The sequence below is a fragment of the Taudactylus pleione genome, unplaced genomic scaffold, assembly GCF_031769625.1.
Source record: "Taudactylus pleione unplaced genomic scaffold, aTauple2 ptg000788l, whole genome shotgun sequence".
Lineage (NCBI taxonomy): Eukaryota > Metazoa > Chordata > Amphibia > Anura > Myobatrachidae > Taudactylus > Taudactylus pleione.
In genome coordinates this window covers 1,969,520-1,985,425 of record NW_028285190.1, presented here as the reverse complement: position 1 = coordinate 1,985,425, position 15,906 = coordinate 1,969,520, and the positions used below count along the sequence as shown (strand labels likewise).

The 15,906-nt window shown below is 40.2% G+C and overlaps 1 protein-coding gene across 1 annotated transcript in view; it reads right to left on the bottom strand.

Moving 5' to 3' along the window:
• Positions 1-15,906, bottom strand: part of MYO3A (myosin IIIA) — a 210,841-nt gene that overhangs the window by 158,291 nt on the left and 36,644 nt on the right. Inside the window, exons 6-9 of the mRNA XM_088457809.1 lie at positions 14,154-14,299; positions 9,790-9,855; positions 4,221-4,376; positions 1,327-1,426 (exon numbers count right to left, since the gene is read on the bottom strand). Coding sequence (XP_088313935.1) covers positions 1,327-1,426; positions 4,221-4,376; positions 9,790-9,855; positions 14,154-14,299 — 468 coding nt within the window. The remainder of the gene's footprint in view (positions 1-1,326; positions 1,427-4,220; positions 4,377-9,789; positions 9,856-14,153; positions 14,300-15,906) is intronic.

Here is a 15,906-nt window from a genome sequence, read left to right as displayed (position 1 = left end):
TGGTCCTCGAGAGCTACCAACAGTGCATGTTTTCCAGGTCTCGTCACAGAATCACCAATGAAATAATTAGCTCTACCTGTGGATCTTTTCAAATGTGTTAGTGAGTAATGAATACACCAGTCTAGCAGCTAGGTGGTCTGGAAAACGTGAACTGTCAGTAGCTCTCGAGGACCGAGGTTGGCTACCCCTGGTCTATCTTATAATTTTATTAGCATGTGCTATTAATGAGGATTTTATTTTCAATCAAATAATTGCCAAAATTATTAAAAGATGACCAAGGTGCATCATCTATTTTTTTCTTCAAACCAACGTCTAAACGTTAAACTGTTAAAACAAAGTAACGCACTAATATCATTTATCGATGTGTTATCTCTATTTTATTCATTATTTCTACACCTATTAAAAAAACTAAGGGGCAGATTTACTAGACATTGGGATCAGAAACTAGATGATGATCATTGGCTTTGAACGATATTATTCAAATGGCGATTGCGATTACTGCGAAACCACGCTGATTTAGTAATACTTTTGCCCTTTGAAATCCATCGGCAGCTTTGTAAATTTGATGTATATTGAATCTACCCTTGAGTGTTTTTATTGTAAATAATATTTCTGAAAAACTTAAAATAGTTGAAATTGATGGTTGTTATTAGAGATGAATGGTTCGGTTTCTCCAAATTAGCGGAAATTCTGATTAGTTCAGATTTATCTTATTGTCTATCCAAAACACGTGAGCTCCGTATAGCCAATATGATGGCATTTTTGAGATCCAAAAAAAACCCATAGTAAACCAAAACCGCTTATCTCTAATAGTTATTTTTACAAATCATAGGTATAGGATTATTTATCCGGCAAGCTTTATAGGGTTTTCTGAATAAAATTTTCTCACACTGGCCCAGTAATTCTCCTACTAAATTGTTTAACAGTGCTCCTCGCAGTGATTCCAAAAAGAAGCACCAAATGGTCATGCTGGCATATTTGTAATCTTATTACTACATCATGTCTTCTTTTTTGTACAGTATTATTTTTGTTTTTAGGACTTTTAGAGACTTCCTAAAAATGAGAAGCCATAGTTGTAAACCAAATGAAACTTTTTTTTCAATTTATGAGTAGTTTACAACCACAAAATAAAAATTTTGGAACTGTATGAAAGCTCAGAATCAAATGTGCAATTTACAGTACATTGAATTCAATAGGAACTTTCAGTTGTGCATTAAGACATATACATTTGTGATTTTAAATAATATCGTAAGCACCAAACTAATGTCCTAAGAAAGGAAAAAATGTGAATAATAAATAAATGGACAAAGCTTTGTTCCATCGTACCTGATCCAGGACCTCTAAGGTTGCCAAGTCATCCACATCATTCTGGTTGGGTGTCATAGAATCTCTGAAGATGCCTTTCTTGGTATGAATCCGCTCATGCCTAAACAGCAAAGAAAATAAGTAATAAAATTGTCTTCCAAAAATGTAAGCTCCAGCAATTCCAGAACAGTGAGTTAGTAGGGGAATATTTCAGACAGCAGAGCAAAGTAATTCATTTTTCAGTAGTTTGACAGGGAAGTAAATGAAGAATTTGAATTTGCTTTGAGTTGTTTGCATAGCATAATCTTTAGTTTGCTCACCTATAGCAGTATGGTGAGGACCTACGCCAAAGAATGAGGCCTCATTTGCAGTCAAATTATATACAGGGGCCTGTGTCAGCTGTGTCATGGTAACAGAATATGCTTTGAATAAACACAAAACGTCAAAATGTTAACTTTGCAAAATACCCACTTTTGTCAGTTACAGCTGAGTCTATTTCAGGAGACTCCTTTATCTTTGGTGGTTTACTTCTCAGCAAACTCACTACAGTATAAGCCAATAGGATATCTGGAGAAAATTATTTAGCTATATGTCATGTAACAGAGTCCCAGTATGCTATGCAAAAACTGCCGCTATGTAGCTGTCATTGGATCAGGGCGCAACAATATATTTTGCAAAGTTAAAGGGTTGCAGCAATTTAGTGTGCCTTTTTATTCTTTTTATGGTTTATGTTTATATGTCATTTATGTTTTACCAAAATCATGCCATTATGTTTTTATCATGTAATACTTTGATTTCTACAAACGACTTATAATATTTACATTATGTTTTCTTTCTTAGCTACGAAGTTGTCCTTACTAGAAAGAACAGTTTGCAACATTTTAACTTGTTTATCCATGACATTATGGTTTTGTATTATTGAAGTACATTGTATTATAATAAATTATGTTTTTCTTGACATTATTATTGTTGGGCATTTCTTGCTAACACATAGCTCAGTTTACAAGTGAGTAATGGAATCTGTTCCATTAAAATTAATGAGCAGTCCTTAATGGTTAGCTCACTGCATTCGGCAAGTAAGGAATTTGAACCAACCTATGTGTCATAGACACAATTACTAATAATACCATTTCAGCGCCATGCAAATCTTGCTTTCCTATATACCAGTAACTGCCAGGCAGGGTATAGAACACACAACCTGGCTGTAAGGTGACCAAATGGAGAAGAGCAGTACATCGAGAAGGAGGAAGAGGAGGGGGAGGAGACAGTACATAGCACTTAAAACTAACTTACAGGAAAAAATGACCAGTAAATAATGAAAAATAGTTTTGTTTTGACTAAGAAACACTACAGTGCCTACCAGACACTCAGCAATAGAATAACACTGTGATTATATTTATATGGTAAAAGGCTTTTGGCCTCCTGTCATATCTTGTGCACTGCATTCTGCTCTGCCGTCAATGGAAAAAGAAGCAACAAACACTACATTCTAGTAGGGATGTCCAGGAATGATGATGTTTGTCCATGCAAGATGACGTTTTGCCTCTTTCTGAGTTCCGTTTTTTTGGAGGGAAAAATCCGAACTCAGCGTGCAAACTCGAACCTATCCGAGCCTGCACATCCCTACATTCTAGTAACTCCAATGGAATGCTCACATATGTCAGAAGAAAGCTAACAAACTCATACTGTATGCCTGGGCTTATTCTAGTTGATTTTCATTGTTTAACCCATATTTCATTAAGTTAAACCAGTATTATGGATCAGTCTGTATACAGCCGTTGGTTTATTTTTTATTTATTTTCCCCCATCTCTTTTCCCTCTCCTCCCTACATCTCTTTCTAATTCTGGCCTATCCCATCTCTGTCTCTCTCTATCCTCCCCTACCCCATTTTCCCTGTCTCTCTTTACCCCTCTTCCCCATCTCTCTCTTTATTGTTTCTGTCCCATTTCTCTTTCCTCCTGTCTCTCTCTCTCTCTCTCTCTCTCTCTCTCCACCCGTGTCCTATCTCCACCTCTTTTCTCTCTTCCCCATTCTCAGTTCCATGCTGGGATCCTGAGAGATTGGTCACACTGCAGCAGGACAGAGCATGAGACACTAGCACTATGTAACGCCTAGTTGGCTCTCTAGGGGAAAAGGGCAGAAGGAGGAGATGGCACCAAGAAAGGAGGAAGGACCGTGTGTCCTGACTTTGATTGTCAGGGACAGATATTTTAACACACTATATAATTGATAAATAAGCAAAATGTACAGATGGTCTTATTAAATAACATATGCTATATGCGGTTGTGACCATTGGAAGCTGGAGAAGGGTTAGGTATAGAAATCAATGGTTCAAAGCATAAAAGGTTCTCATTTGATGGTTTCCTGCCATCAATGGAAAGAAACAATGACACCATTGATAAAGAGACTATTGATGACAAACCCTTTGATGGAAAACCTTACAGCAGACTGCCCTAATTTAACGGACATACATTAATAACCACTAATTAACTCCACCCTGTTGCTGAATTTGGCCCCTTTCTTAATTGACCCATTACCCCACTTAGCCATACCCACTTCCCTGAATGGCCCACCATGTCCCACAGTATAGATACTAGGTATCTGATTGAAACAATCAATGTTTTTTACCAATAGTTCCATGCCATCAATGTAAATCACTGATGGCATCATCGATGCAGACCATTGATGTTGAACCCTTTGATGGCCATCCTAAGTTGCATGCCATCTCCTCCACAGCCTCAAAACAAAAAAATTTCTTATCGGAGCTCTTTTCACTGGGGTTCAGTGTATACCCAGCTACAGAAAAAAATCATATTAATGAGACTTTATTTAATGCAGCATGTAATTATTAAACAAATTCCAATTACAGTACTTCCTGCAGCACATTCACTTATTGTAGGAGTGAGTTGTTTACCTCTTCTTCTCCATTATCCCCATTTGCTGGTGGATATCTATGAATTCCATTAGCTGCTTTTGAAGTGCTCTTTCATTCTCTTTAATTTGTCTAATAAAAGCATGTTCTAAGAGATCACAAACCATGGGGCGTTTTTCAAAATCTTTGGCTAGGCACCTGAAAATCATGAAAACGGGAAAATAGAATTATTACAACATAAGTTTTAACTTTGTAGATAATAAAAAGGCTGTAAAGTAATAAAAACTAGACATATATAAAACATTTGCACGTTAATACTTTGAAACCCATTTAATTAAAGTGTAAATTTACTAAACAATACTGACAATATATGTGCTTCACAAATTTTGCTCACACACTTTTTTTTATATCACAGTAGTAAATAAATTTACTTGGCACCTGGCGGGTTACCTCAGGTGCTCCACCCCCACAGGAGCTGCACTCCTCCCATCCCCATCCCCCTCCCATCGCCCTATACTTACCCCTCGGCCCTCATTAAGCTGTGACGTGCAAGTGCCACAGCCGTGATTAGGTCATTACACAAATATGCATGATTACCTAACTAATATCATGCTCCAATTTTATAATAAAAGACTGTAACAGAATCTTACACAAATGGATAAACGTGCTTAATACTGTATGTATTTGTCAGTTCTTTACGGTTTGCAACTTACTTTTCGAATTAATATGATTCTAAATAACTGTAGAAATCTTTAATAGATTCTGGGCTATTTCCGTTCCTGAGAATGAGACTGTGTCCTATTCTACATACAGTACTGTGTCAGTTTGGAGCGCTTACTTGTATGGGTAACATGTATTAGGCTAATAGAATTCCAAGAAAATAAAATTATGTAGGTGAAAAGGAATGGCGCTAATGCCTCAGATGGATGAAGAATATATATGTATCCCAATCAAGGATAAAGCAGAGAACAAAATTTATTTAAAACATATATATATTCCATAAAATCAAGATGGCATAAATATTGAGGTAACCGGAAAATAGCTTCTCACCATTAGACAAGACTGCGGTTGGCTTGATTCAAACAAAGCAAAATCCAAGAGGGCCCGGACAATGAAGCTCGGCACCACCGCAGAGAATGTAAAGTGTCCTGGCTTGCTGATAGTCAAAGGTTCCCTTGTAGCATGTAGTCCATAACACGTTTCGAATTGTGATCAATTCTTCTTCTGATGTGGATAACATGCTGTTCAGATTGTGGTAATATTTATACCCCCAAAAGTGATCTAATTGGGTACTCACAATTAATATTCAAATTTATTCCAAATCAATTTTCGCAGTCACCTAAACTGGAAGTGACACTTGCGGTCTACGCGGTGTGCTCCCGGTTTTCCTTGTAATTGGAGGTGACGTTTGGGCATAGCGCCTGTGTCACTTCCGGTGGCCGGAATTATACGTGTGGACCACAAGTGTCACTTCCAGTCTAGGTGACTGCAAAAATTGATTTTGAATAATATTGAATACATTTTGTTCTCTGCTGTATCCTTGATTGGGATACATATATATTCTTCATCCATCTGAGGCATTAGCGCCATTCCTTTTCACCTACTGTACATACAGTAATTTTAATTTATTTACTAGCCTGTGAAGTTGGTGTTTCCTTCAATAAGGTGTTTTAGGAGGCTGCTTATATCCAGTTTTGCGCAAAAGTATTGATTGCCCTTAATATTTTTGTAATAGAATTCTAAGCTCAATTTTACTACAGTCAGGGGACCTTTTTGTTATTAATCTTGACTGTTTTGTCCACAGATTTGAACAACATGTATCCAAAATACTCACATCAACACACAGTATTATCATTATTATTATTAGCATTATATTTATAAGGCGCCACAATATACCCCTGCACCGTACAGAGCAAAGATGTAATACAGGGAAAACAAAGTAACAAACTATCATACAGTAGATACATGATTATGAGGGACAACGCTGCAGGTGATTAGGGCGGCACTGTGGCACTGTGGGCAGGTGATTCGAGTCAAGCAGAAAGATTAGGCTTAGATAGTGAAAGGAGCAGCACACAGGGCCTAAGGCAGAGGTTGGTGCAGTGTCGGTCACAGATGCCATGTTCAAGAGGGATTTAAAAAGAAATCGCTGAGCAGCCCATGTAGCAATTGTCGGTGGTGCACCGATGGTGGAGTATCTGAAACCACGAGCAGAGTGCAGTCCATGGGCATGGAAAAATGGGCTTCTCAGGGCTTGCACAGTCCGTCGCATGCTAGTACACAAAAGGGAGGCTGAGACTAGCATTTGCATATTTATTATAGCTGCTGCCACAGCTGCGTATGCTTTAGCGTTCACCTCAGTATCGTGCCCGCAGTAATGATGTGAGACTGTCAATTCAAAATGGGAACATTGTGGACCCGATTCTGAGCTGAATGCACCCATGGCCACGTCATCTAGACGCCTCAAACAAGCATGGAAGTCGGGCTACACGCCATTGACAATCTCATGACACTCCCACGGGATGCATCAGTTCCGTGCAATCGCATTGTCTTCATCCAGTAGTCATCCAGAAATTCCCGTTACACGGAGTGATCTGATGACGAATGTATTGAATCGTCTGATATTTCAATCCCCGCCCGTGTGCATTTGCATGGTCCAGCTCATGTGAAGTCTGCGATGGCTACCGGCAGTCTACAGTATGTACAGTTTGCAGATATTCGTTGAATCTAAACAATTAAATAACACAAAATAGTATACCAGGCGCAATCTAAATAACCTGTTTATAAACTGTTAAAACTTTTATATACTTGCAGCACCCCAACGGGTAATACTGCGTTAACCAATGTATACCAAACAAAGAAACAGATGGTGAAACTATCACTAATGAGGGAGCCAATAATGAATACACCTGTGTAACAAATCTGTAAAACATGTACTGTTAGGAGTCCTTGAGGACTGGAGTTGGGAAATACTGCTTTAGCACATAAAACAAATAAAGCTTTAATGCCTAAAGCAATTTGTGCTTAGAAATAAGGAATAACTCCAATTACACTTATTTTACCACTTAGTTCTGAAAAATCATCAATGTTAAGGTTAAATTCACCTTCAAGTTACAGGAGATGTCCATCCAAAGGATACATTTACTATTAAACGTTCTTTTATCCACTACAAACTGACAGAAATCTGATTTAAGTGACCACTGATTCAGGAGATACTAACCTTGACCCACTCAAACCACTCCCTGATCTGCTCAAATTCCATCCAGATCAAAACATACAATGGACACAGTTACACACCTCTTTCTGGGCGGAATTCTCCGTTGGCCCTCTTTGCGGCCAATGGAGCTATTCAATTGTTGCTCCAGGGGAGTGCAAACTGAAATGGGCGAAAATTGACTCGTTTGGGCGCCCAAGTGGCACTTTTCACAATCGCGCCCAACACTTTGATCGGGGGTAACCGCTTTATGCGGATAAGCCTCTATGGGCGCGGTAATCGGCATTAATTGAATAGCACCCCGCGATCTCCCGTCACTTTAGATGGGAGTTCGGGCGCGCTAAAACATATGAATTGCACCCTCTGAGTCTAAAAGTTTGGGCAGCCATACAAAAATCAGAGAGATATTGCTGGGAGATCTGTCTTGTGTCTGTACACACTGTAAACTCACAGGCATAAATACATTTAAAAATAAATGCTATTTTTCCACATCAGCAGTCTGGCACAGACTCAGAGCTGCATGGAAGCCCCATTTCTTTCCTTCCCTTACAGCTCTCACTGGCAGCTTGGCTCCCACACAACCTCTCTTCCAAACTGTTCTCAGGTAAAGAACTATAACTGTCACAGCAATGAAGATATATAAATTAAGGCTTGCATGCAATCCTCTCTAGAGCCCTGGCTGTCAGCACCCAGAGGCCAGGATGGGGGACGAGGGAACCCACAAGTTGAGGAAGGCTCTTTCCACCAGTCTGTAGCATTAAACTTTTCACCAGAGCCAATGGTGATGCAAAAAAAATTAAATTATCCAACAATTACACCAGATTCTCATATTCTCCAACATTTATATAACTACATTTGAGACTAACGTAAATTTCAAAGTGCTGTACAATCTGGGAGAAACACTCACCTACTGATTTGAATAGTTTTATTTAAACGTCACCACAATTTGCTTGCAGTAAAAAAATACCACATTCTTGCTTTAGTTTGCATCACATAATTTGCATCCATGGAATAAATATGCAGACATGCAAACAGTTATAGCCATAACACAGGGTATGCAGAAGTCTACAAGAGCTTGCTTTTCTAACATATTAATGACACCTTGGGATAACCCTGGTTTGAGAATCATCATCTGTTGCTTGTAATCTTGTGCACATTTTATTACAAATACTGTACATTTAGCAGACTGTACATTTTATAGGATTGAAATCCCATGTTCTTAAAATGCTGTCGCCATACTTTTGGGACAATAATATGATAAGTTCAATCAAATCTGCAGATGTAACGTGATAGTTATTTCTGAAGCCCTTTAATCTCAAATAGTTCTTGCTTCATTTTTAAGTGCCAAATACAAAATAAATGATAGGAGCCACTAATTCTGCTCTCAGCCATAGCAGGGCGCTTCCACACATTGTGCTGGCTGTCGATGCCCACCCTCCCACGCACAGGAGTGAGACCTGCCAGGCACTTCTACAAGCAGCAGTGTGCCCTTCCAGGCACTCCAGAAGTGTAAGGCATTTGCTACTTAGTCAGCAATGGTGCCATCCCGTCGGCCTTCCACCCTTGGTTGTAGCACCGGTAGTAATGGCTCTGATTCAGTATGTGTCATGTATATTACAAGCAGGGCTGCCACCAGATCTGCCAGTCCCAGGTACAGGTAGGGGGGCATGGCCAACCCAGGGAGGTTGCCAACGGTAGCTTAACGCATCCACACTAACACTGCTGGGTCAAATCCGACAGTGTGAATTCCGCCACTAATAATTAGTGGTGGGATCAGCTGTGATATCACAGGTACAGCTGCTTTTTGGAGCAGCCATAATCAAAACCAGAGCAATATTGAATTGCTTCAGTATTTTAGTATCCCCCACCACAGCCTTCGTCAAGTTGGATACTTACTTATTGGCCCTTGATAATGAAAAGGCCCCTAAAGGAAAAGTGTGCTGTTAGGTTTAATATGGGCTTCCCAATTACAGTAAGTGGCTAATGGTGAACTGCAGTGTGTATCTACTGTATTTACATCTACTGTACCTTATTTTATTGGAAAGGGTAATAACTGTCTTTTTCCCACCTAAGCCTCCTGTACCACAGGCATTCTTCTGTTTGGAGCCAGAGAATCAATCCATTTCTTGATCTACATCTGCATAAACAGATCTTTCTCTCCTAAAGTGGGGGATATTTATCAAAGCTTGGAAAGAGATAAAATGGAGAGATAAAGTGCTAATGAATCATCTTCTGTCATTTTCCAGGCTGTGTTTAAAAAAATGACAGGGGATAATTGGTTCGTACTTTCTCTCTCTCCACTTTACCTCCCTCCATCTCCTCCAAAGTGTTATTTGCAATAATAAAGTGCTTATTGTAGATCAACTTGGAATAAATCAGCCTTACATGAGTACTTACTTGTTAATAAAGTCATTAAACTCTGCTGACCACAGTTCTGGCTGACGCAGTGTTGGCGGTGGGTTTCTGAAATAATAACTTTGATTATTATGATAAATATCTAAACATTTTTAATGTTTAATAACTAAAGTATTTATCTTATAAATTAGGAAATCATACATGTACTGTACTTTTTTTAGGTAGCACTAAAGATAGCTATTACTAGAGGTCAATACAATATAAGCAGTTAGAAAATACTGATGTTGTGGGGTAAGTAGCTCAGTAGATTAGGGTCAGTGGTGCTGTGATTAGGTGCAGAATTAGAGTCCACACATTGTATTCCAGTAAAAATAAATGAAAATGGTGCTTTACTTCCAGTATGGAAACCAGTAAACAGAATTAAAAAATAATAAATGCCTAGCCCTCTCTAAGGCCACTAGTTCACTTCTTGAACCCTCTCTATAGAAGCAGCTAGTCTGCATAAAAGTCTCTCACAGTCTCTGAGATTGGTGGTCCTTCCTGCCACATGCAGGACTGGACACTGACCTCCTAGCCTGGTATAGCTTCCTTAGTTTGTTGGCTGTCGCCTCTCACCAGGACAGTGTCAGAGGTATAGGGATCTCCCTGCCTCCTTGCAGGTATGATCCTGACCACCTGGTCTGGTTCACTCACACTGCAGCCACACCTGGACTATCCGACTGTGTCCACCAACAGCCTCACCTGGGCTCTGGTCATATGGCAGCCATTAGGCATCTTCCCACAATGGTTTTCTACTCTGTGGGTGGATCTGTCCTGTCCAATACAGAATCTGCTGCTCACCAGCACCATGATACTGCCACAATAATCATACACACAGTAGTCATAGAATGCACACATAATAAACCTGTTTATGTAAAATGTATGTAAATGTGTGTCCATTTAACATGGATGCAGAACAGTTAATGTAAAATGATTCTATCCTTTGCTAGAGCGATGTAAAACCTCATGTATACCACATTAGCAAGAACGGCTTATTCATAGATATTCAGCTTCTCTAATACATGAAAAATAGTTTATTTACGGTACTGTAGTTGTCCCATTAATGGAAATGTAAAATAATGTATGTTTATTTGTATTGAGTTGCATAGAAATTAAGATATGTGCAACCTTAAACCTAGCATATAGATGTGTCATGTGCAAAGTTGACTCAATCATCATCATTAAAAGGACAACTCCAGCACCTAATTCAAGTAAGTTCAAAATGTACATCTTATAGCTAATGCATTTAAAAATATGTGTAAGTCCACAGAAGCATCTCAAAGGGGTGTTTTTAATCTGCATATGCACACTCTTACTGTGTTAACACTGCCTGGTTCCCCACTCCAAGAATAAGGGGTCACAAAGGCAAGATACATGCAACTCTAAATACAAATACATGTGCAGTATGTTCATTTTTCACCAAGGTATGGCTGTACTGTACACCAATCAGCCATAACATTAAAACCACTGATAGGTGAAGTGAATACGATTAATTATATTGTTACAATGGCACCTGTCAAGAAACTGATGTGTTGGAAGCAGGAAATATGGGCAAGCGTAAGGATCTGTGACTTTGTCAAGGGCCAAATTGTGATGGTTAGACAACTGGGCCAGAGCATCTCCAAATTGGCAGGTCTTGTGGGGGTGTTCCCGGTATGCAGTGGTTAGTACCTACCAAAAGAGGTCAAAGGAAGGACAAAGGTGAATGGTCCACAGGGTCAAAGGCACTCAAGGCTCAGTAATACACCTGATGAGTGACAGTTAGCCCGTCTGGTCCAATCCCACAGGAGAGCCACAGTAGCACAAATTGGTGAAAAACTTGCAGCTGGCTATGATTGAAAGGTGTCAGAACACAAGGTGCATTATGGCTTGCTGCTTATGAGGCTGCGCAGCAGCAAACTGGTCAGAGTGCCCATGGTGACCCCTGTCCACCATTGAAAGCACCTACAATGGGCATATGAGCATTAGAACTGGATCATGGCGCAATGGGAGAAGGTGGCTTGGTCTGATGAATCATGTTGTCTTTATATCATGTGGATGGCCATGGCATGTGCATCATTTACTTGGGGAAGAGGTGAAACCAGGATGCACTATGGGAAGAAGGCAAACTGGTGGAGGCAGTGTGATGCTCTGGGCAATGTTCTGCTGGGAAACATGTCCTGGCATTCATGTGGATTTTACTTTGACACATACCACCTACTGTACCTACAGTCAGGTGCATAAATATTGGGACATTGACAGAATTTTCATATTTTGGCCTCTATTCACCACCACAATGGCTTAAAAATGAAACAAACAAGATGTGCTTTAACTGCAGACTTTCAGATTTAATTTGAGGGTAATTACATCCAAATCAGGTGAACGGTGTAGGAATTACAACGGTTTCTATATGTGCCTCCCACTTTTTAAGGGGCCAAAAGTAATGGGACTATCAACTCAAAAGCTATTTCATGGACAGGTGTGGGCTATTCCCTCGTTATTTCATTATCAATTAAGCAGGTAAAAGATCTGGAGTTGATTCTAGGTGTGACATTTGCATTTGGAATCAGTTGCTGTCGACTCTCAATATGAGATCCAAAGAGCTGTTACTATCAGTGAAGCAAGCCATCATTAGGCTGAAAAATCAAAACAAACCCATCAGAGAGATAGCAAAAACATTAGGTGTGGCCAAATCAACTGTTTGGAACATTCTTAAAAAGAAAGAACGCACCGGAGAGCTCAGCAACACCAAAAGACCACGGAAAACAACTGTGGTAGATGACAGAATAATTATTTCCATGGTGAAGAAAAACCCCTTCACAACAGTTGGCCAAATCAAGAACACTCTCCAGGAGGTAGGTGTATATGTGTCAAAGTCAACAATCAAGAGAAGACTTCACAAGAGTGAATATAGAGGGTTCACCACAAGATGTAAACCATTGGTGAGCCACAAAAACAGGAAGACCAGATTAGAGTTTGCCAAGCAACATCTAAAAAAGCCATTACAGTTCTGGAACAACAGCCTATGGACAGATGAGACAAAGATCAACTTGTACCAGAGTGATGGGAAGAGAAGAGTATGGAGAAGGAAAGGAACTGCTCATGATCCAAAACATACCACCTCATCAGTGAAGCATGGTGGTGGTAGTGTCATGGTGTGGGCATGTATGGCTGCCAATGGAACTGGTTCCCTTGTATTTATTGATGATGTGACTGCTGACAAAAGCAGCAGAATGAATTCTGAAGTGTTTTGGGCAATATTATATGCTCATATTCAGTCAAATGCTTCAGAATTCATTGGACGGTGCTTCACAGTGCAGATGGACAATGACCCGAAGCATACTGCAAAAGCAACCAAAGAGTTTTTTAAGGCTAAAAAGTGGAATGTTATGCAATGGCCAAGTCAATCCCCTGACCTGAATCCGATTGAGCATGCATTTCACTTGATGAAGACAAAACTGAAGGGAAAATGCCCCAAGAACAAGCAGGAACTGAAGACATTTGCAGTAGAGGCTTGGCAGAGCATCACCAGGGATGAAACCCAGCGTCTGGTGAAGTCTATGCGTTCCAGACTTCAGGCTGTAATTGCCTGCAAAGGATTTGCAACAAAGTATTAAAAAGTGAAAGTTAGATTTAGGATTGTTTAGTTTGACCCATTACTTTTGGCCCCTTAAAAAGTGGGAGGCACATATAGAAACCGTTGTAATTCCTACACCGTTCACCTGATTTGGATGTAATTACCCTCAAATTAAATCTGAAAGTCTGAAGTTACAGCACATCTTGTTTGTTTAATTTCAAAGCCATTGTGGTGGTGAATAGAGGCCAAAATATGAAAATTCTGTCAATGTCCCAATATTTATGCACCTGACTGTAAATATTATTGCAGACCAAGTGCACCCCTTCATGGCAATAGTATTTCCTGATGTTTGTGGCCTCTTTCAGCAGGATAATGCACCCTGCCAGACTGTAAAAATTGTTCAGGAATAGTTAGAGAAACAAGACAAAACATTCAAGGTGTTGACTTGGCCTCCAAATTCCTAGATCTCTATCTGATCGAGCATCTGTGGAATGTACTGGAAAAACAAGTGTGGACCATGGAGATCTGCTGCAAATATCTTGGTGCCAGATATCACAAGACACTTTTAGAGATTTTGTGGAGTCCATGCCTCAACGGGTCAGAGATGCTTTGGCGGCACTGGGGTGGCCTATACAATATTAGGCAGGTGATTTTAATGTTATGGATGAACAGTGCATATGAAATATAATACTGTAGCTCTAAAACAGGCATCTTATTTTTAATAAATGTACTTTTTATGCATGAATATCATTATGTCTGCCTAAACATCTTACAGAAAGTAAAGTTTTAAAAAGGAGAAGTGTTTAAGTACCTTGGTATTTTAAAAAGTGCTCTCATCGGATGCAAGTCAGCTAGTGGGGGATCACCATCCCCTAGTTCTATGGCTGTAATGCCTAAAGACCAGACATCACATCTTGAGTCATAGGTTGTATCCACTTGTTGCTCACATGCAATCACCTAGCAAAACAAAAATAATCCCTACTGTTTTAATATGTATAATAGAACTCTGGCTACAGAATATTTAATGTATTTGTAAACAATTAGCAACTGTAACAGTTTCTATTATATGTACTTTCATATGGATAACTTGTCGCTGAAACCAGGGGCGTATCTATAATGGGTACAGGGTGTGCGGGGAACATGGGCCCCTGGGTCCAGGGGGGCCCAACACCGCACACCCTGCACCCGTAGAATTACTTATCTCTCTGGAGTCCCACTTCGGCGCGGGGGTCTGGCGCTGTAAAACGACAGGAAAATAGCCGCGGTAGCCATTTTCCCATCATTTGCGCATGCGCAGTACAGGGAAAATTACCACCGTGGCCATTTTCCCGGTGACCTGTGCATACACTATAGACTCTGGGCACACTGTAGTGCCCAGCGTCTATAACTCCGGTGCTAGCTGCGCACAGCTCAGTGCCGGTGGAGAGGAGGGTTCCCGTGTTGGAGACTGCACACGGGTCCCCTCCTCTCTAGAAACGCCCCTGGCTGAAACAGTAATATTTTGAATGTTTCCAGATGCTTATTTTATTACTAGTGATCAGTTATCACTGCAGGTAGAGTGTATATTCTGTCTACTGCCAGGGAATGCCCATGGCTCTTTTAAAGGGAATTGCCTTAAAGGGACACTAACTAGGTGCATTTATATTTGCAGTTGCACGCATGCAAAGTTAAACGCATCTTGTAGTGTACCCATCCCGTATTCTTAAATTTAGGGGTAAATTTACTAAGAATTGTGTTTGGTCGAGTTTTTCTGTTTTTAAACTCGATTTGACTCGCTGAATCTCGGGTGATTTTAGGCTTCTAAAACACTGAAATTTACCAAGGATCGTGTTTTGCTTAGAGCGTGTTTTCCAATGGTGTATCTGATCGAGATTTCTCACCCCAGTTTGCAGTGTCTGACCGCAGCCAAATACTCCCGAACATGTAGCCTGCACATATCAGTGAGATATGCGAAGGCTGCTTGTGTCTTTTAACTGTAAAAAAAAGGGATAATTAAATAAAAAATTACGTAGGGTCCCCCCAAAAAAACCATAATCAGCCCCGGGTCACTCAGCCTGTCCTGGTTCCTAAAAATAAGGGGAAAAAATAAGTAGGGTTACCCTGTATTTTAGGAACCAGCTCTGGGCTGCTGAGCCTGTCCTGGTTTTAAAAATAGGGGGGGGAAATTGCGTAGGGGTCCCCCTATTTTTAAAACCAGCACTGGGCTCAAATCCGGCTTGGGTGTAATGCCACAGCCAGGGGACCCTTTCAGCCAAAGCATTAGCACTTCAAGCTGGTCAGCCCAAGCCGGGGATCTTGGGAGATGGGGACCCCCCAATAAAGGGATCCCCCCTCTCCAAGCTCTACAGTGAAACATCCCAGTTCCTCTGGCAATTAATTCACTTAGAAGCACCTTGATAAAGCATATGCAGTAGTATAATGCAGTGGGTAGAGGAGGACACATAATAACAGTACAAAGATAGTGCAGATTTCCTTGTAAAACAGGAATTTTAATTTTACAGATTGCACTAACAAATTAGAAGATAAAAGCATTTACCTGAAGTCAACAGATGGATGAGCCGCGC